Source organism: Sesamum indicum, linkage group LG4 (assembly GCF_026168435.1).
Source record: "Sesamum indicum cultivar Baizhima isolate 11 linkage group LG4, ASM2616843v1, whole genome shotgun sequence".
Lineage (NCBI taxonomy): Eukaryota > Viridiplantae > Streptophyta > Magnoliopsida > Lamiales > Pedaliaceae > Sesamum > Sesamum indicum.
The window spans coordinates 12,846,800-12,864,985 of NC_142660.1; the positions used below are offsets into that span (position 1 = coordinate 12,846,800).

The window sequence follows — 18,186 nt, forward strand, 5'->3', positions numbered from 1 at the left end:
TTTGCTCCAATCATAGCACTGGGTTAAAAAGAGCAGCAATAGTTAAACTCTTTTTGATGTCCACAAGCAGGTTTTTCCCAAAGCATCGAATAGAAATAAGTAAAAGAACTTTAAACCCAATAAAATTCCAAAGCATTACTTCAATATTTCAACTAACAGGGCCGATCACATGTCGGAATCGCACATAGCATACTCCATAAATATCAAAATTCTTAAAACCAAAAGAATAAATCAATTAAAATGATATATTACATCAAACTTAAAAACAATAAATGCACCAAACTAATGCATTGTCCACTAAGTTAAAGTGGTTTTCATCAAGAAGCTCATCAACCACCAGATTAAAGATTGAATAGGGCACACTTAGTAGCAGTTTAAAGGAACCTTAAAAGCACAAGACATAATTGTCCTCTTCATGGCGATGTTTGCTGCTCTTCTTCTCAGACCGTTTCTTGCCCCTACCCACTCGCGAATCATCTGAAGTAATGACATCGGAATTAGAGTCTGAATATGCCTTCCTGTTCCTCCTTTTATGCCGTAGATCAGCAGAATCATCAGAAGAATCATCATCTGAATGATGGTGACTCCTACTCATCCTCTTCTCCTTCCAACTCTTTCTCTTTCTTCGCCTGTCCTTCAATTCCTACAATATATACCTACAACTTACCTGATTCAGAAAAGTGCTTGCAACTTACCTGTTTCAGAAATGTTGCGAAACTATGGTGACATCCTGCACGAAAAAAAGGGTTGTGAAGATAGAAATGAAAACTTAGAAATTGAAGGAGAATGACAAATGTAACAAAACTCAGATAACATTCGTTGGTGCAGAAGATAAAAAGCAACACCTCACTTCTTCTATGTTCAAAATGGAAGTAAAACATGTTCTACCGTGACATGCACACCCCCCCCCCACACATATATGATAGGTGTTGTACTTTTAGTCCCACATTTTTTCAAACTTAGAATATTCGATTCAATAAAATAAAATATTTTAGTATTTACAGTCTCATAAGATAAGAATTGTAGCACATTTGGTGCCATAAGATAAACAATTATAGCATTTTTTGTCCCAAATACTGTAATTTTTAGCTTGTAGACAAGATGTGCTAAACTTATAAATTGTAGGACTAAAAGTACAAAATACTCTCTCATGTGAGATCAAAAATATAATTTTATAAACTCACTTTAAATTAGACAAATATCCATACATTTAATAGAACTCCAATTAATAACCTCTAACTTATTTAAAAAATCTCAGCATTAATTATTAGACCGAGACATCATTGATAATAAGAAATTGAGCCTCACATTTGCAGATTTGAATTCAAAATCAATGGAGGAAGTCCGGTAGAGAGTGAAAATGCATTTGTTATCATTTTTAGAAGAGCCATAATCATCATCATGACTTTGACGATTGTGCTCCCAAACAAGCCCCTCACTAATAATGACCCTTCTCATCTTTACTTGCACTACGTTAAGTTACATGCCCCTTTTCGATCCATGCTACTTAGTTGAGGAAATTTTAATTTGGACTCGATTTGATTAAATTTAAATTAATTATATTATATTTATAATGTGATTAATATATAATTTATAAAAAGTAATCAATCACATAATAAATAAAATATTCTTATTTTATAATTAATTCAATTTAAATCAAATCTTATTCGGACAAAAATTCTTCCTTACTCCAAACCCCAAAATTGAGGTCCTCATGTCCCAAACATTTATGACACATCTTGATCTTTGGAATAGATATTACATATATATATATTTATATTTATATTTATATATATATATATATATTGATATCACAATACCAATAAGTATATTATACATGGTATTATGTTTAAATTGTAATTTAGCTTATATGAATGTTGGTTTAAATAGTAATATGAAATAGATCGCTCCAATAAACTTGTGGTATAAAGAGGGTGTTTGGGTGCTATAAATTTTCTAAAATATCTTAAAGATGTTTCAAAGTTTAGAAGATGCTACAAAGTATTTGATAATTTTTTTTAAATAAAAAATTTATAAAATCTCAAAATAAAATGTTAGGAACCTATAAGCTCTTTAAAAAAAAAAAAAAAACAAAGAATAGACAACTTATTCTAATCTCTTAATAGATCCTCTCAAATTAATTATAAATTTGCTCACCAGCACCGTATAACCTCCATCATTTTATTTTTTCCAGACACTTCATGAATATATTTTTAGAAACGATCCAATATTTTATAAGCTTTAAAACATCTTATAAGATATTTTAAATAAGTTTAGCCAAATAGCCTCCAAGACTTGAATATTTTTGGTTGATGAAATGCTGGTGGGAAAATTGCAGTATCACCCATAACTTACCCTCTTTCCGATTTCGGTTCGTATAAGTCACAAAATTTTGCAATTTTTGTCCCAACCACGAACCTCGTAAGTATTAAACAGTGCACATACAAATCACATGCTCCATCCATTAAATAGGTAAGGGAGTTTGTGCTTGGGACAAAGGTTCCAAAAATTTTTTCTCACAATTTAGGGACTGTTAAAATAACAATTCAATCAAAATCAGAAAAAGAATTAAGTTGTGAAACATACATTGCGATTTTCTCAAGTACTGCCCATTCTGCGTATGTAGTGAAGGGGTGATCTACTTAGCACTTGAGTTTGAAACATTAGTGCATATAGAGTGCTGACATAGATAGCAGTAAAGCTGAAAAACAGTTGCAGTTTTCGGTTCTGCGGGAACATATATAATAGCTGTGCTCGGGGTTTGGGGGGTGGGGATCAGTATGTCATCACGCTGTCCCAGCCCACGCGTGAACTCCTCCTGCTTTCCTGTAATTTCAAACCCCAATGCCCCCCCACTCTCTCTCTCTTTCTCTCTCTTCATAATAATAAAGCACAAGGGCTGCTCCTCATCTTGCTGTTTTTAGTTAGATAAGAGCAAAACCAGAACCAAATTACAAGTTTTCATTCTTGCAACTTTGACATATAAATATGTCTGTAAGTGTTTTTCTAATTGCTTATTTTGTTTTGTGTATTTCTGTGCAATGTGTTATTGTAATTTGTTGAGAATATTACATAGTTAACGGGGTAGGTTGGGGGGTTGTTTGCAGAGTATGTTGGAGGTGAGAGTTCCTAACTTGGACTGTGATGGGTGTGCTGCCAAGCTTAGGAAAGCTTTGTTCAAGCTCAAAGGTATCCACTTCTCATTCTCCTCCTCTACACTACTCAAAATCCACCAAGGATGTTTTTGATCATGGAGCTGGTTATTTTATGGTGGATATGCAGCGGCCATGTTCTGTTCATGTGTATTGATTTTTGTATGTTTCTACACTCCTCCTAGAGATTTAATTATTGGGAGAAATTGCATTTTTGTCCTATAATTATAAGTTGTTAGTATTTTTTGCTCTGTAATTTGTTTCATTTGTACATTTAATCATTTTTTGGACGAATTTAGTCATGAACATCTCACATTTGATTATTTTTTGGTAAATTTAGTCTGGAGTTGACAATTTTGATCCCTTCACATTAGAGTAAATCTAATTTTTTATCTTGTAACTATAGGTCGTGTGTTAGTAATAAATTGTCATCATTGGACTAAATTTACAAAAAAAGAAAAATAAATATGAGATATTCATAAAAAAAATGATTAAATATGTAAACAGAGCTAAATTATAGACTAAAAATGCTATCGACCTATAATTATAGGACCAAAAATATAATTTAACTTAATTATTATTATTATCTATTGAATATATAAAGAAGTGTGTCTAGCTACTTGAAATTCTGGGATGGGAGTGAGTGAATGGCTTGAAAATGTTTATTTTCATAATGTGATGAAGTAGATGTGTTGTGGGACTGAGTGAGATATGCTGCAGTACAATTTCTTTCATAAGCTCATTAATTCTTAGAGTCTATAGGTCAAAGGATTGGTATAGTCCGAGCCACGTTTAATTTTATGCTCATCTATTCAAGACGAATGACAAATTACATAAGAATATACCGTCAAGTTCATTTCTTTGCAGCAATGCCGCTTTTGATGAATTTAATTGATCTTAGGGGTGGATGAGGTAGACGTCGACATGGAGTTGCAGAAAATAACGGTGAGGGGCTACGCATTGGAGGAGAAAAAGGTGCTCAAGGCCATCAAACGTGCGGGAAAGGCGGCCGAGCCATGGCCGTATCCAGGATACTCGTATTTCTCCTCATTCTACAAGTACCCTACTCACATTATCAGCCATTACTACGACACATCGAGAAATGTGGTTGCACCCAATGTGCACACCTTCTTCCACACACCGGCTGTGTACTCGGTGGCTGTGGCCTCCGACGAGGCCGTAGCCTCTCTTTTTAGCGATGACAATCCTCATGCGTGTTCGATCATGTGAAATACCTACATTAGTTCCTTTTAATTTTGTTTTATTTTATTTATCTAATCCAAATTTTGCTTTTCTAAAGCATGTTTTGAGTGCGATATTCACTTGGTATTTGTGTATTATGATTGATCTATTTTGTTTTTTTTTTTTTGGCTATTTTATGTGTCCCTTTTTCTTTTTTTAATTCTTGTCTTCCAAGCTTTTTTTTTTAAAAAAAATATAAAATATAGGGTTGTTGTGTGGACATTTTTATTTATAATACACCTTTTGTACCTCTTGATATTTGAGCAAGTCATGGGATGTAAGGCGAAGTCAGCTTTGATTCAGTGTAAACGTATGAAGTAAGCCTATATTTGGATGTCAGAATTTATATTTTGAGGGAAGATTTAGAAAAAATAATTTCAAATGGTTTTATATTATAAGAATTTAAAATTAATTAATATTTTACAAAATATAATTCGAAACAAAATTAAAGAATTTAAAATTCTTTCTATTGTAAAATTATTCCAACAATCCAAATATTTGTTATTAAACATTTGAAATTCATACCTTTTAATCCATCAATACAAACACAATGCAAAGATAATTAAACAACATTCAACTTTATTACATGTCCATAATACACCAATATTCTATGCTCATTGTCATGAAGTACGTTTTTCTTTAAGATTCAAACTCGTAATATTTAAGTACAATCTCATGATTTATCTATTAGATCATCGTGCTGATGGTTGTTCAAGTCATGACAATTAGTAACGTTGTATTCTAATTTTATAATTCATATTATAGTAATATGTGAAGTTTTTACATTTAAAGAAATTAATTTATTAATTGTTTTAAATACACACAAACTGAGAATTTTTGCACTTTGACATGTTTTGTTCAAGACATTTGTGGTAAATAGGGAGAAGTAGCAAAATTATATTTTTAGTCTTGCAAGATAAGAGTTGCAACACTTTCAGTCCGTCGTTTCATGGAATTTTAAAATGGTTACAAAATTTAAAAAATTCGACACATTTAGTCTTTTACTTTATAGAATTCTTAAAATGATCCCCAAAAAAAAAATTGATATATTTTATCTACTGTTTTACGGAATTTATAGGACGAATCATGTCGAGTTTGGGTTGGATTTGAATTGACGAATTTGGATAAAAAGATTCAAAATCATAATAACAAATTCATCAAATTTGTTTAAATAAATTCACACTATGAAAGATTTCAAACCCATAAAATTTCATTCTAAATTATATTTTATTTCATTATAATGGACTTGAGATCCATCTAATATTGAGTTATTTGAAATTCTTACTTTACATTCAGATCAATTCATCCAAACGCAACCTTATTGGATTGACTACTCTTCAAAGCCCAAACTAATCACCTTCCTTTCAACTATGTCATAGGCCCTCATGGCTTTTGAGCTCACGGGCCCAGGATTAGGAATCGAGTCCTGTTGCTTCGGCCTATTAGTCATTCCCTCATCCTGCCCTCCAATTAGGAGGTCAGTCGCTTGCTGCTTTAGCTACATATACAATCGAACTCCTTCCCTCTTTTCTATTGATCGCTCTCTGTCGCGCTATAATCCTTTAGAAGGTCCTCTTTGAGCCCCTTCTTTTGAATATGATAAGAGTGCATTTCATTATAATTTTAAGTGGTATTTGATATCTTTTGCTGTTAAAATGTTCCTAATCAAATGTCATATTGCAACATTAGCTTATAATGGATTGAGGAAGTGAAAAAGAGATAAAGAAGTCAAAATAAACATGCGGACAAATTAGAGGGATGAGTTAAGCGTGCCCACACCTAAACCTACAGGAATGTGACTGAAAAAAAAAAAAAAAAAGTCCAAGAGGATTTTGGAAGGTTTTGAAGCGAAATGGGACTCCTTTGAGTGATTGGAAGCTATCTTTGTTGGAAGAATCTCTCTTTAGGATAATAATTTTACTTTCTTAACACTGTTAGTTTTATTAGCAATTTATCTTTTTTAGTTCTAATAGAATTAATTAAGTAGTTAGTAATATGTGATGTAATTCATCATATAGACAACTTTTGATTTTTGGATCTTTTATTCTTTGCATTTTGTATACAACTCTCTTTTTAAGTATGCTAGGCTAGTTCTTTAATTTGAGTTAAAGACTTTGCGGATATTTAATTCCAATACATTGTGACATTTAATTTATGATTTCTACTTTAATTCATATTGGTATTTGTGTTATTCTATATACTTTTATTACAAATAATCTAATTTATGAATGATAGGTACCATTATTCATTGTCAAGAATATTTTCCTAGTCAATTGAACTTGCAAATCAATAATTATTTGTTTAATTCAATAACTAGTGATAACGCAATATAATGATTATGTCGCAGTTTGAATTATGTTGTGGGGAATGCACAATCTACCTTAAATAAATCCTCGTAGGAATTTATTGATAGAATTGAGCTTTTCTCGCTCATAACGTTGTTGGTAAATTAAATTTTAAGATTGTTCCCAAGGTTGTTTACTAATTAGAGATTTATCAGATGACATTTCTTAACTATCGACAAGGTAAGGAAATGTGAGGTTGTTAGGTCGTACGAATAACTATAATCAATTTATCTATGATGAATGATTGTCATATTTGCATCTACAATCAACCGTGGAATTAAGCATGATCTTATCTTTAATTGGAATATTTTTCTCATATTTATCCTCTTTAAGTATCCTTTTTTTTTTAATTTTAGATTTTACAACAATCCCCCCTACTTCTATTCTTAAAGGAATTAATTTGAAACCAATCTTTGTGGAATTCAACCTTATTCACTACTTTTATAAGTTCTTAGTAGGATAATATTTTTGGTGAATTCAACACCCATCAGAATAATATTGGGTTAAATTCATTTTGACCCCCTGTGATATAACAAAATATCAAAAACCCCCTTATGAAATTTTTAATGTCAAAAGTCACCCCTATGTTAACAATAAATAATCACACTGCCCCTTGGTCAATTTGAATCTATTTTTCTAGAAACAATAACTAAAATACCCCTTCTAATCAACCCAGTCAACTAGACTTATTAATATATAATTATTCTAATTTATAATTTTTACCATATATTTATAACATTAATTATAATTTATAAAAAAAATTAAAAATAACAATTATACCCACCCCCACCCCCTACCCCCATCTTCTTACCCCCTCCCCCACTTCCACCTCCAAACGCCCCCTTCCCTCCCTCCTCCCCTTCCCTCCCCCGTCGCCCAGGGTGAGGAGGGCGCCGGCCCTCCTCTTCAGCAGCGACGGCGTTTGCTATTTTTTTTTAATTATATATAAAATTAATTTTAATTTAACTAAAATAATATTTTATTATATAAAAGAATATTTTATTATTAATAGAATATATAATATTTAAATTAAATAATTATTATATAAAATAATATTTAATTCTTAAATACATATATATAATATTATATATTAAATGTGAGAGAAGGGCAAAAATATCAAAAAAAGGGTATTTTTATAGAAAAATTGCAGTCAAATCGCGTGTGGCCCAATTTTTGTACGGAGAGGGTTTTTTGAATTTTATTTTATATCATAGGGGAGGTATTTGATACTTTAATTTTCATAGGGAGGTTTTTGAACATTCCTATTATCACAAGGGGGGTCTCTGGATTTTTTCCAAATAATATTACTCTATCGAGCTCTTCCTTTCTAGTTGTCAAGAAAGACTCCATGTCATATCATTCTGTTAGAATCTCATAACTGCTATCTCTTTTAGAAAGCTCCGTTTTTTACTTCTAGTCATTCACTCTAGATCGCTAGTCTTATGGCACTAGCTTGATGAATAGAAAAGGTACAACTTTACAGCATTCCCTCGTACCCTAAAAAATGATCGGATCGTTTAGCTCATTTAACTCATTTTACCTAAGAGCTCAATCAATATCAACAAATAAGTTCTAGTTTTCTCTTGCCTGTCAACTAGACAGTCACTCGCTTTCCTCCCTTCCAATTTTTGTGAGATTAGAATGTTCTACCTAGCCCGTTTTCTTGTTCTTCTTTGATTATTTTCTTCGTAACATTATTTTTCTACTATTCGTATGGTCACACTTCCATCAAAAACACATCCAATTACCAATCACTTTGACGTTTCCAAGTCATTATTAGCACAACTCATCTTGTCCAAATATGACATCCCACTTCTAAATCTAGGGGCCATATAATTCATCTTTTATATAACTTTTTCAAGAAATAGAATATTAAAAAAGTATGACCAACTTTCGCAATATTCATTAAATATAATTATAAGAATTTTCCACTATTACAAAATATTCGCTTTGAGACACAATCCAAGCACATAATTTATTAAAATTCTTACCCGATACTAATACATTCAACACGTAATCGTAATCGTTCTAAAATTCTTTCACTATTTTTAGAAAAAGTTTGTATTATTATATCAGATCGTCATAATTTCAATAACCCCATTACCTATAGTCGCAAAAAAAGCAGCCAACATTAAATAATACTCGAATTAATTATAAATTCCCCCAAATTTTCCCCCTAAAGAAAAGACCTATATGGTTTTTGGGAATGTACAATTGTTCACAAGAACTTCCAATTCTCCACAATAAAACCCAAGATACATACAATACAAACAAACATCGCTTCAAAGTCCACAGTTCTTCCATAACCTTCTTCACTCATTCTCTGCTCCTTGTCAAAAAGCTCCGCATTAATCCATAACCTGTCCTCTCCTCCAATGGCTCAGGTATGAATTTCTCCATAACTTCACACAATTCACACACAGAGAAGTGGATTTCCTTTGTTTTTTTGGGAATTGACATGAAATTTGTTGGTGATTTTGATGGAAACAGAAGGTAGTGCTGAAGGTACTGACGATGACTGATGAGAAAACAAAGCAGAAAGCAATCGAAGCAGCGGCGGATATATTTGGTAGTCTCTGATTGTTTGATCTCTGTTAATGGAAGATCGATTGATTTTAGAGTACTGATTTGATGTTTGCATTTGAAAAGGGGTGGACTCGATTGCTGCTGATCTGAGCAGTCAGAAGCTGACGGTGATTGGAGAAATGGATGCGGTTGCTGTGGTGAAGAAACTGAAGAAAGTGGGGAAGGTTGATATCTTGTCAGTTGGGCCAGCGAAAGAAGAGAAGAAGGAAGAAAAGAAGGAAGAGAAGAAAGAGGAAAAGAAAGAGGAGAAGAAAGAAGAGAAGAAAGAGGAGAAGAAAGAAGATAAGAAGCCTGAGGAGAAGAAGTGATCAAACCACACATACTCCGGTTCTCAATCTTTGGCTATTTTCTGTGTATCATCTTTGAATAAGTTTTTCTGGGTATTTTGCCTAACATGAGCATGTTATCAACATTACATTCAATTACTGTTCAAAAGAAAAAAAAATTACATTACATTCAATTCATAAGTTTTTGTCGCTTCAGATTACACTATCAATTATTGGTTTTCAGCTAAAAAACAATGAGAATTATATAAACCTTAATAGTATCAGAATGTGGATAGTCCCCAATATTCAGACTCCACGCAGAATTGGTGGGCCGAAGGTGGGGGTTGAGTTGAGGGCTGGCCCCCCTAAAAATGAATCTAGAAAGGGCGTAAACACAAGCAAGTTATGTAAATCTTGGGTATCGGAAATTAACCCTTTGTATATTTCTTGCACATGTTCAAGATTTAAGTAAAATCAATTTCAACAGAATGTGCCTGTCGATTGATTATGTGTTTACTATTTGAAGTAAAACAAAACACGCTGCTGACTTTCCAGGTACAACGCGTTCCTTGCTCTTGTGGGAAATCCACGGTCCCCACTCCCCACGGAGTTTTCAATTCCACTATTATTAATTCATATGGGTCATTTTCCTATGTATTAATTTGTCAAATAAATCGCCAGAACTGTATAAAAGTTTATCAAAAGAGCAAAAGATAACGCTTGTGGCAATTTCAAAACAAGTGCTCTTTTGGCTTTTCAAGCATCTGGCAGCTATTGGATGACGAAATGGTTGGTTCATAAAGAGTTGCTTGAACATGACCAGAATGACTGTTCCATGAGGTCATTGTTGCTACATTGATTGAGAATAATGTTCGTCACATGAATTAAAATATAGGAGAAACGCATGTTTTGTGCAGGTGCCAGCAGTTCAACACTAAACATAGCATATGAAATAGTATGTTGTAATATTAAAGTATTCGGTACAAGACAGAATGACACTGGTAAACCCACAGAAATGAGCATGAAAACCACACAGAAATCAGAGAACAGAGAGCTACAAGACAAGAGACCTTCAATATATTTGGTGCACCCAATACTCGGTTCACTTCAGAACATTACAACATCTGATGTTTAATTTCTGACATCAGCCCACTTTGCAGTTTGTATATGATGCCGAGTGAATGAAACATAACGGATGACACAACCGAAGACAATTATTGCTGAAACATAACGGATGACACAACCGAAGACAATTATTGCTGCATTTTATCGTATAATCGCTTCGGAAGAAGCCCATAATCAGAGAATAACCGCGGCCTGTGTATGATATGGCCATCAAGAAAGGAAAAAAGAATGGAGCCTGTGGTGTGAATTTACTTACATTTCAAGCCAGACAAGGATGCTGATGCTAGTAGAACAAAGCATGACCCAAGTTGTTTCGTGCATTTCATTTACACGATACACATGCATTTACTTAAAATGGTTAAAAATGGTTCAGAAATAGCGTAGGAAATAATGTTCTCAACTTTATCATTTTCTAGATGTGTTTTGATACTTAGGATAAGAAACAAAAAACTGAGACATCATGAAGCTACTCAGACAAACACTCCTTCAACAAGTTGAAACCACAATATCACCTGCCTTTAGCGTAGGCAACTGGAGCGTGTTCAAAGATGTCTGACTTAAAACACAACAAAAGTAGGCCAGAAGAAGTAATGTGCTTTATGTAGATACGATGCATAGAATACCAAAAGAATCATGTAAGATAGTGCAGATATACAAAATTTGGTAAGAGATCCCAAAAATAATAATTGAAGATACGTTAATTTGACCCTCAGAGGTAAACTGAGCAACAGTGAATGCTAGAGATATGGAAAGCTATGAAATTAGCACCTTGTCTGTCAGCGAGCAGATTTCAAGTGGAATACAAGGATAACGCATGCAAATCTGGGTGTGTGAAAGATTGATCGCTATGCACTAGTTCACTTAGAGTGCTTGCAAGGTTGTATGTTGACTCAGCAAGTTCCATTAAAGAATTTATATTCAAATTAGAAACAGCAAGAGGTATCTGAGGAATTGCCACGTGACGTAAAGTGAAATATGAGCAAAGGCAGACAAACATGCATCGTGAAATATGACCAGCTAATAAGAAGGCCTTTATCACATATTTAGCAAATCCAGCTAGGTGTATGAGCAAAGTTTTCAACTATTTTTTTCTAATGCATTTATGGCATATTGCTTGTAGATGTTATGGCTTAACAGCCCAGATGACCATTTCATTCAACAAAAGAGCCTTATTTGATCATTTCTTTCTTTTGATATAGTATGCAGAGACATAATTCAAACCTTGAAATATTTGTTAATCAAGAAGCTGCACGAGAAGAGTATCACATCTGCTACAGAAGGAAGCTATCGGAAAGCTTATAGATTGTCAAAATTGGGATGTGCTGAGACTTACAGGGTTTCTGAAGTAAATGAAGGAAGACGCATCAACAGCTCCATCAATGAACAAAATTTCATTAAGGTTACAATGCGTCTTCCGTATTACAAGTACTTCACCTCCTTAGCATCTCCTATATCTTTTAATTTTTGACAGCAGATGAGCATACCGCCCTTTTTCCACCATATGTCTTATAACCTCATGAGCTTCAGCCAACTTGCCTGCATTCCGCAGGTAACCAACTAATGTAGTGTACACAAGAAAATTGGGCGTACAACCTTTTGATTCCATTTCTTTCAACATCGACCAAGCTTCCTCAAACTTCCTGTCCATACAAAGCCCACGGATCATGGAATTGTAGGTAAACACATTAGGCAATTGTCCCTTGTCGATCATATCGCTGAACATCTCCCGAGCCTTATCAAACTGACCTGCCACAACGTAACCTGTTATCATGACAGTGTAACAGACAACATCCGGCACACATCCATGCTTTGTCATTTCACTGAAGAAATACTGGCAAGCTTCAAAATTACCAGCCCGACTGAGCCCATCAATTAACGTTGTGAAGTGGAGAACACTTGGATCAACACCAACTTCCTTCATGTGATTCAAAAGCTTCAATGCTGCTAACGGTTTGTCCCCTTTACCTAGCACATGGAGCAGGAGATTGAATGTATGAAAATCAGGTGAGAAGCCACTTCTGCCCATTTCATCAAGTAATCCATGAAACTGGTCCAGCTTTCCCAACCTAAACTTTGCACACATAATAACGTTATAGGTTAACACATCAGGGGAATGGCCTTCAACCAACATCTGCTGATACACCCACTCAATCAATCTGTACTGATTTAGTGTCAAAAGCGAATGCAGAATTGCATTAAATGAATGTTTAAACGGCCTATAATTAAAAGTCTTCGATTTGATAAACCTCTCCACCACTTTCCTAGCTAACCCAGCCCCACCACAAGTGCATATCAATATGTTGAACGTCCTCGCAGTAGTTGGGTACCCTTTCTCAATCATCTCGTCAACTAATCTCCACATTGCCTTAAATTCCTCAGAGTCCGCAAAGATCCTCATCATCATATGGTAGGTATTAGCCGTATGTCTGTAGTTCTCCTGCTCACCAGACCACACGAAAAACTTGTATCCCAGCTTTGCACACCGATTTTTGTTGACACAATTTATCGTCTTCAAGATACTGAAAAGAACTTCTCTCACAAGAAGACCTGAAACCCTCACACCTAGATCACTTAGGACCTGTTTTGCATCAAATCCAGGACCATCTTGATGAAGAATTTCAAGAATCCTTTCAGCATCACTTATCACCCCATCAACAAAACTCTTTCTTGCAGCAAAGTTTCCCTCAGACCCAAGCGAATCATATAAACTTGAAGTCTTTTCCTCCACATCATAGTCAATTTGCGAACTTTTCCAAGATTCATTAAGAAAATCTTCAATGCGCCCAAACCCATTTTCGACATCATCGCCATTCAATATTCTGCTACACAAAGTACGTGTAACAACACAAAAACAAGAAAATCCCTTGAAAATTCTGGGACCGAAAAGACCTACAGCGTACATGGCAAAAGTATATCAAAAATTAGGGAAAGCCCATCATATCTGTAAGTCATTAGTACCCCGAAATCCCAATAAATCCACCAAATTCCTACTTCACACAAGCACAGCGAGTTCAACTTCACGCGATTCAAGAAACCCAAAACTTCCCATTAAACAGAAAACTGAGAAACAGGAATCACAGGCTGTGACCTGCAAAGAGCATTTGTTCATGAAAACTCAAAATACCTTATTGAAATGACAGCCAGATGGAGTTGAGTTGAAAAAACTACTCAGGGTTTAAGGCAAAATAAGGGTATTTGATAATTATCCGAAGGGAGCGGCAGGGGCAATTCCGGGTCGCCCCAATTAGCTTAGTGCTTGGGGTATTTGCTGAAGGAAACTTTCGGTTTTGAAAGTCGTAATGAAGTGCAGAGAGGAGCTCCCACGGAAAAAGGGACTGCATTCGCCAGAGAGATGAAATATAGAGGGAACTTTTGGGTCCTCGTTCGTAAACTTACGTCAATTGTTAATTACTAATTTCTTAAATCTTTAATTTTACTCTGTATTTAATATGCTGATGGAATAATTTTATATTTATAAAAAAAAATATTAGAATAGTATCATCACTTAAATATATATTATTTATCCTTTTATAAATACAAAAATATTAAATGGAAAGCAAAATAAAAAATTTATGTATATGAAATCTAAATATAAAAACCCTATAAATTATAATTTTGAAGTTTGATCCACATATTTTCACTTATTATCTCTTTTTAATAAGGTTTGCTAAGAGTGGATTGGGCCTTCAATCCACCCATATCCATTTCACTATAAAACATGACATTCCGTGAGTAATTCATAAGACGATAATTTATGCTATTTTAGATGTACGATAATATAATCTAATCATTTTTCATAATTTATATAAATGGGTAAACACTAAAAAATATTAATTTATTCTATATCACATTTTACTCTATTGGCCTATCGACCATTTATTCTACATGTATTTCTATACATAACAAGCTTATGATTTTGTAACTCTACACGATACACCATTTAAAAAATAAAAATAAAAACAAAAAGTTCAGAAAATCAAAATTGGTATAATTAAAGATACAATGTGTCATGCTTCAAACCTAAGGCCCACAACCAAGGTGGATTGGAGAATGTTACATTGTGCTATAGCCAATATTTGGCAATCTGGCCCAAAGATAGAGAGTGTTGCGGGCCCAAATGAACTGCTAAATTTATTTTCAACTTCAGAAGATGGAAAGTTGTAGTTAATATTTAGTTAAATTTAAACCAATCTCATAATAAGTGAATGATCTACAATTTAAAAGAAACGACCACAAAATAAATATGATAATTAAATTGTTCGACCAAACCAAGTCTGAATAAGAATTTTTCGTGGGTTTATCTTTCAAAAGTCATTGTATTAAAAGTTTGCTGTTAGTTATCCAAGAAAACTAAATGGCATGTATTGCTCATATATGATTATTGTTATGTTATTATCCTATTAAAATCATAAATCATTAAAGGCCTAAGACATTCTTGCCATTTTTTAAAATATTTACCTACTTGATCGTTCCAAATATTGATTAAATTAATAAAAATGACCACTCATGGCAACATTGACATCAACTTTGCGTCTTTGTCTAATGGGAGAGTTTTAGTGCACATATATTGCGTGTTCTCAATATAATCATGCAATAACCTCTCCAACTTAGTAAATGAGGTCTAATAATATTGAAAAGGAACCTTTTCTTGTCCTCAAAATTTGGAATAACATTTTTGTGTGGTGTTTTTTTAATTTCTAGAAGCCTCAAACGTCTTTTTTCTGCTACCAACATCGATCATACCACGAAACAACCACTGTCTGTTGAAGGAAACAAGTTCGTTTATACAAACACAGCAGTCGCCGAAAACCACAAACACTCGATTACATCAACAGTATATTCATAACTACAGACGGAGTCGTCTACGGGATAACACGTTTTCCGAATTCGTTTGTGTTACATTGCTTCATGCAATACCGCCAATCAGTTGCCTGATGACTGCTGCGCCTTGAGCGGCGGCTGCTGCTCGCTCATAACTTCTTCCTCTCTCTGCCCCACTCCACTAGAACCCAAACCTAAATTTTCGGAGAATCTCTGTTAAAATTAGATAAACATACTTTCAGAGACTCAAAACTAGATGTAAAAGAAACTCACCAGCCGTCTGCGTCCCACCACTCTTGCCAAGCCACGACCCCACGGCGCCTTTCAGACGATCAACAACTCCTGCGTTTGACGTCTGACCACGGGCGACCGTTGTATTCTCCACCACAGCCGACTCCGTCTTCCGCCCCGTCGGCTGTTTCTTGTGAAATGCCTCGGTGATCACCTCTGACAACATTTTATCTTCCTCACCAGGCCTCAATTTTTCAACCAAGTATTCCTTCACAGAAACTCCTTTATCTGTCCCCTCCCCGACACCCTCGCCTTTGCTTTCATGTTCATCTCCTCCACCTCTCCGCACTTTCGACAGTACGGCGGTTCCAGCGCCCGCCAGTTTACCATAAACGGGGGCCAGTGTTTCTGCAACTTTGTGTCCATAATCTGCTGCAGGCTTCCGAGGCAAATCCTCGCCTGCTTCTTGCAGTTGGCCGCCGTATCCCAGCTTCAAAGCAACCACATTCTTGGCCGAGATTGCTTTATCGGCTATCGTTGATGTGGCTGAAGATATTTTTCCGGCTAGAGTGTCCCGGGGAATGGATTCAGGTTGTGTTGGATTAGAAATCTTCGGGGCTGAATCTGGTTCAGGATTTTCACCGACCAGTGGATTTGATTCTGGATTGAAATAGTCCGCGGTGGGAGTTGTTTGTGGAGCAAACTGATCGTGACTCCCCGTGTAGGGCTCTGGTTTTGCTTCGGGCTTTTTGTCACCAATATTCAGATTGTCCAAACGCTGAACAAGCGGAGCAACATCTGCTTCTTTAGGACCTGTAAAGCAATTGATCAGATTCCATAAACACTCTTAATAATCTTAGTATTAGTAGGTAATTACTACCTTCGCCTGTAGGATCAAGGACTTTGGCTCCATAATTTGAGGCGGGAATCTCACCGGTCCTACTCTTTGGGGAATGAGGGTCTTCCTCTAAACCCACAAGAGGCCCAATTCTAACAGTCGGTTCTACGACCTTGGGCTCTTCCACGTCGATTGCAAGAGGATTCTTATTTTCCGGCTCACGGGCCTCAAAAGGTGAATCCATCCCCAAAATTCCTGGGCCAGAGCGCGCACTCTCCATTTCATCTACTACATTAGGATACACTTCACTCGTTACAGTAGGACGACTGTACCGATCCTCCCGCGTATCCATCGGCTTTTCCAAATTCACATCAGTTTGCATAGGCAGCTTCGTGCCTGTGATAACTGCAGATTCATACACTACAAACGCAAAGAAAAGATAATCATATCATCAGTCAGTAAAATGATACCGATCGACTACAACTAATCAGTAAAATAAACACAGGAAGTCAACGAATTACTTGTTGCACCGTGAACATCAGGATCGTTCACCATTTCCTCGCTCTCATCATCGTCTTCCTCAGAAGCATGATCGTGGCCGTGGCCATGTCCGTGCTTCTTCATCGTGTCCTTGATTTTCTTTGCCTTCTCCTTCACCTTCCTCAACACTGATTTCTTCTCCCCACTCTGATTATGCTCTCCTTCACGTTCACCTTCCATCACTTCCAAGAACAACAAAACAGGCTAATTAATTAGCAACCAAAGAACTACGCAAATAATACAGATCGACAAGCAGTAAGATCAAAGATCCAGACTGACCAGAGTGCAACCCAGCAGTGCGAAGATCTTCATAGTGATGATCCTGGCCATGCGAAGGCCGCTGCAGTTGTGCTTCCATTTTCCAAGTCCCAAACAGATGGAGTTTTGATACACGATAGGTATGTATTCTCAGCAACTTACAGAAGTACGGAGTGTCGTGTATATATATAGATATATAGATGTGTGGGAAGACGTAGGGGATAAGAACTGGAGCGGTTCGAGCGTAAAGAAGAAGGGAAGATTGAGGAATGAATCGGCCAGCTTTGCATGGAGATGGCGGTTCCGGAACTACACACGTGGTACGCGTGTCTGGCTTGAGCTTCGTGTCGTTCAGTAAGTTGTGGACGTGGCATTGGGGTAGGGGCTCATTGGTTCTTTATTCTTAGAACAGTCGGTCTGGCTATGAACTGTTTTTGAATATCGAAATTAAGATTAGACGAGAAAATAATACTTAAATAAATAATATCTTATTCAATTAATTAATATATTTATTATATAAATAATTTAAATTCAACCAAATTCGATTTTAACTATAAAAGAAAAGTTTGAAACTGTCAAAATCCCTTTCTTTTTTTATTTGTTGATAAATCAAAATCCAATTTACTTGGCATGCTTTGTCTATAAATTCTAAATGTAATGAACATAACAATTTGTGCATCCTCGTGAGAAGTCTATATTTCAAATCATATTTTATTTTTTAATTTTATTTTATATATAGGATATATATGTACACAATTTATTCAAAAAATATATGTATAGCA

The 18,186-nt window shown here is 35.2% G+C and overlaps 4 protein-coding genes across 5 annotated transcripts; 2 read left to right on the plus strand and 2 right to left on the minus strand.

Annotated features, from left to right (window-relative positions):
• The first annotated feature begins 2,815 nt into the window (after positions 1–2,815).
• Positions 2,816–4,652, plus strand: LOC105160476 (Heavy metal transport/detoxification superfamily protein). The gene is made up of 3 exons (XM_011077864.3): positions 2,816–2,994; positions 3,108–3,189; positions 4,054–4,652. Exons 1-3 carry the CDS (start codon positions 2,989–2,991, stop codon positions 4,380–4,382), a joined length of 417 nt encoding a protein of 138 aa, XP_011076166.1. The 5' UTR covers positions 2,816–2,988; the 3' UTR covers positions 4,383–4,652.
• Positions 4,653–8,903: 4,251 nt separating this feature from the next.
• Positions 8,904–9,785, plus strand: LOC105160478 (Copper transport protein family). The gene is made up of 3 exons (XM_011077865.3): positions 8,904–9,123; positions 9,230–9,308; positions 9,389–9,785. Exons 1-3 carry the CDS (start codon positions 9,115–9,117, stop codon positions 9,631–9,633), a joined length of 333 nt encoding a protein of 110 aa, XP_011076167.1. The 5' UTR covers positions 8,904–9,114; the 3' UTR covers positions 9,634–9,785.
• Positions 9,786–11,927: 2,142 nt separating this feature from the next.
• LOC105160479 (pentatricopeptide repeat-containing protein At1g55630) lies at positions 11,928–14,074 on the minus strand. Its single transcript, XM_011077866.3, has one exon. The coding sequence runs from the start codon at positions 13,616–13,618 to the stop codon at positions 12,155–12,157; it is 1,464 nt and encodes a 487-aa protein (XP_011076168.1). The 5' UTR covers positions 13,619–14,074; the 3' UTR covers positions 11,928–12,154.
• Positions 14,075–15,479: 1,405 nt separating this feature from the next.
• Positions 15,480–17,643, minus strand: LOC105160480 (low-temperature-induced 65 kDa protein). Of its 2 annotated transcripts, none has more exons than XM_088879362.1 (5): positions 17,426–17,643; positions 17,128–17,319; positions 16,649–17,026; positions 15,811–16,581; positions 15,480–15,731 (listed from the first exon to the last, which is right to left on the minus strand). In XM_088879362.1, the coding sequence occupies exons 1-5, from the start codon at positions 17,502–17,504 to the stop codon at positions 15,640–15,642; spliced, it is 1,512 nt and encodes a 503-aa protein (XP_088735488.1). In that variant the 5' UTR covers positions 17,505–17,643; the 3' UTR covers positions 15,480–15,639. The 2 variants fall into 2 exon arrangements, with proteins under 2 accessions (XP_088735488.1, XP_011076169.2); XM_011077867.3 differs by having other exon boundaries at positions 17,128–17,328; positions 17,426–17,642.
• Between the last annotated feature and the right edge of the window lie 543 nt (positions 17,644–18,186).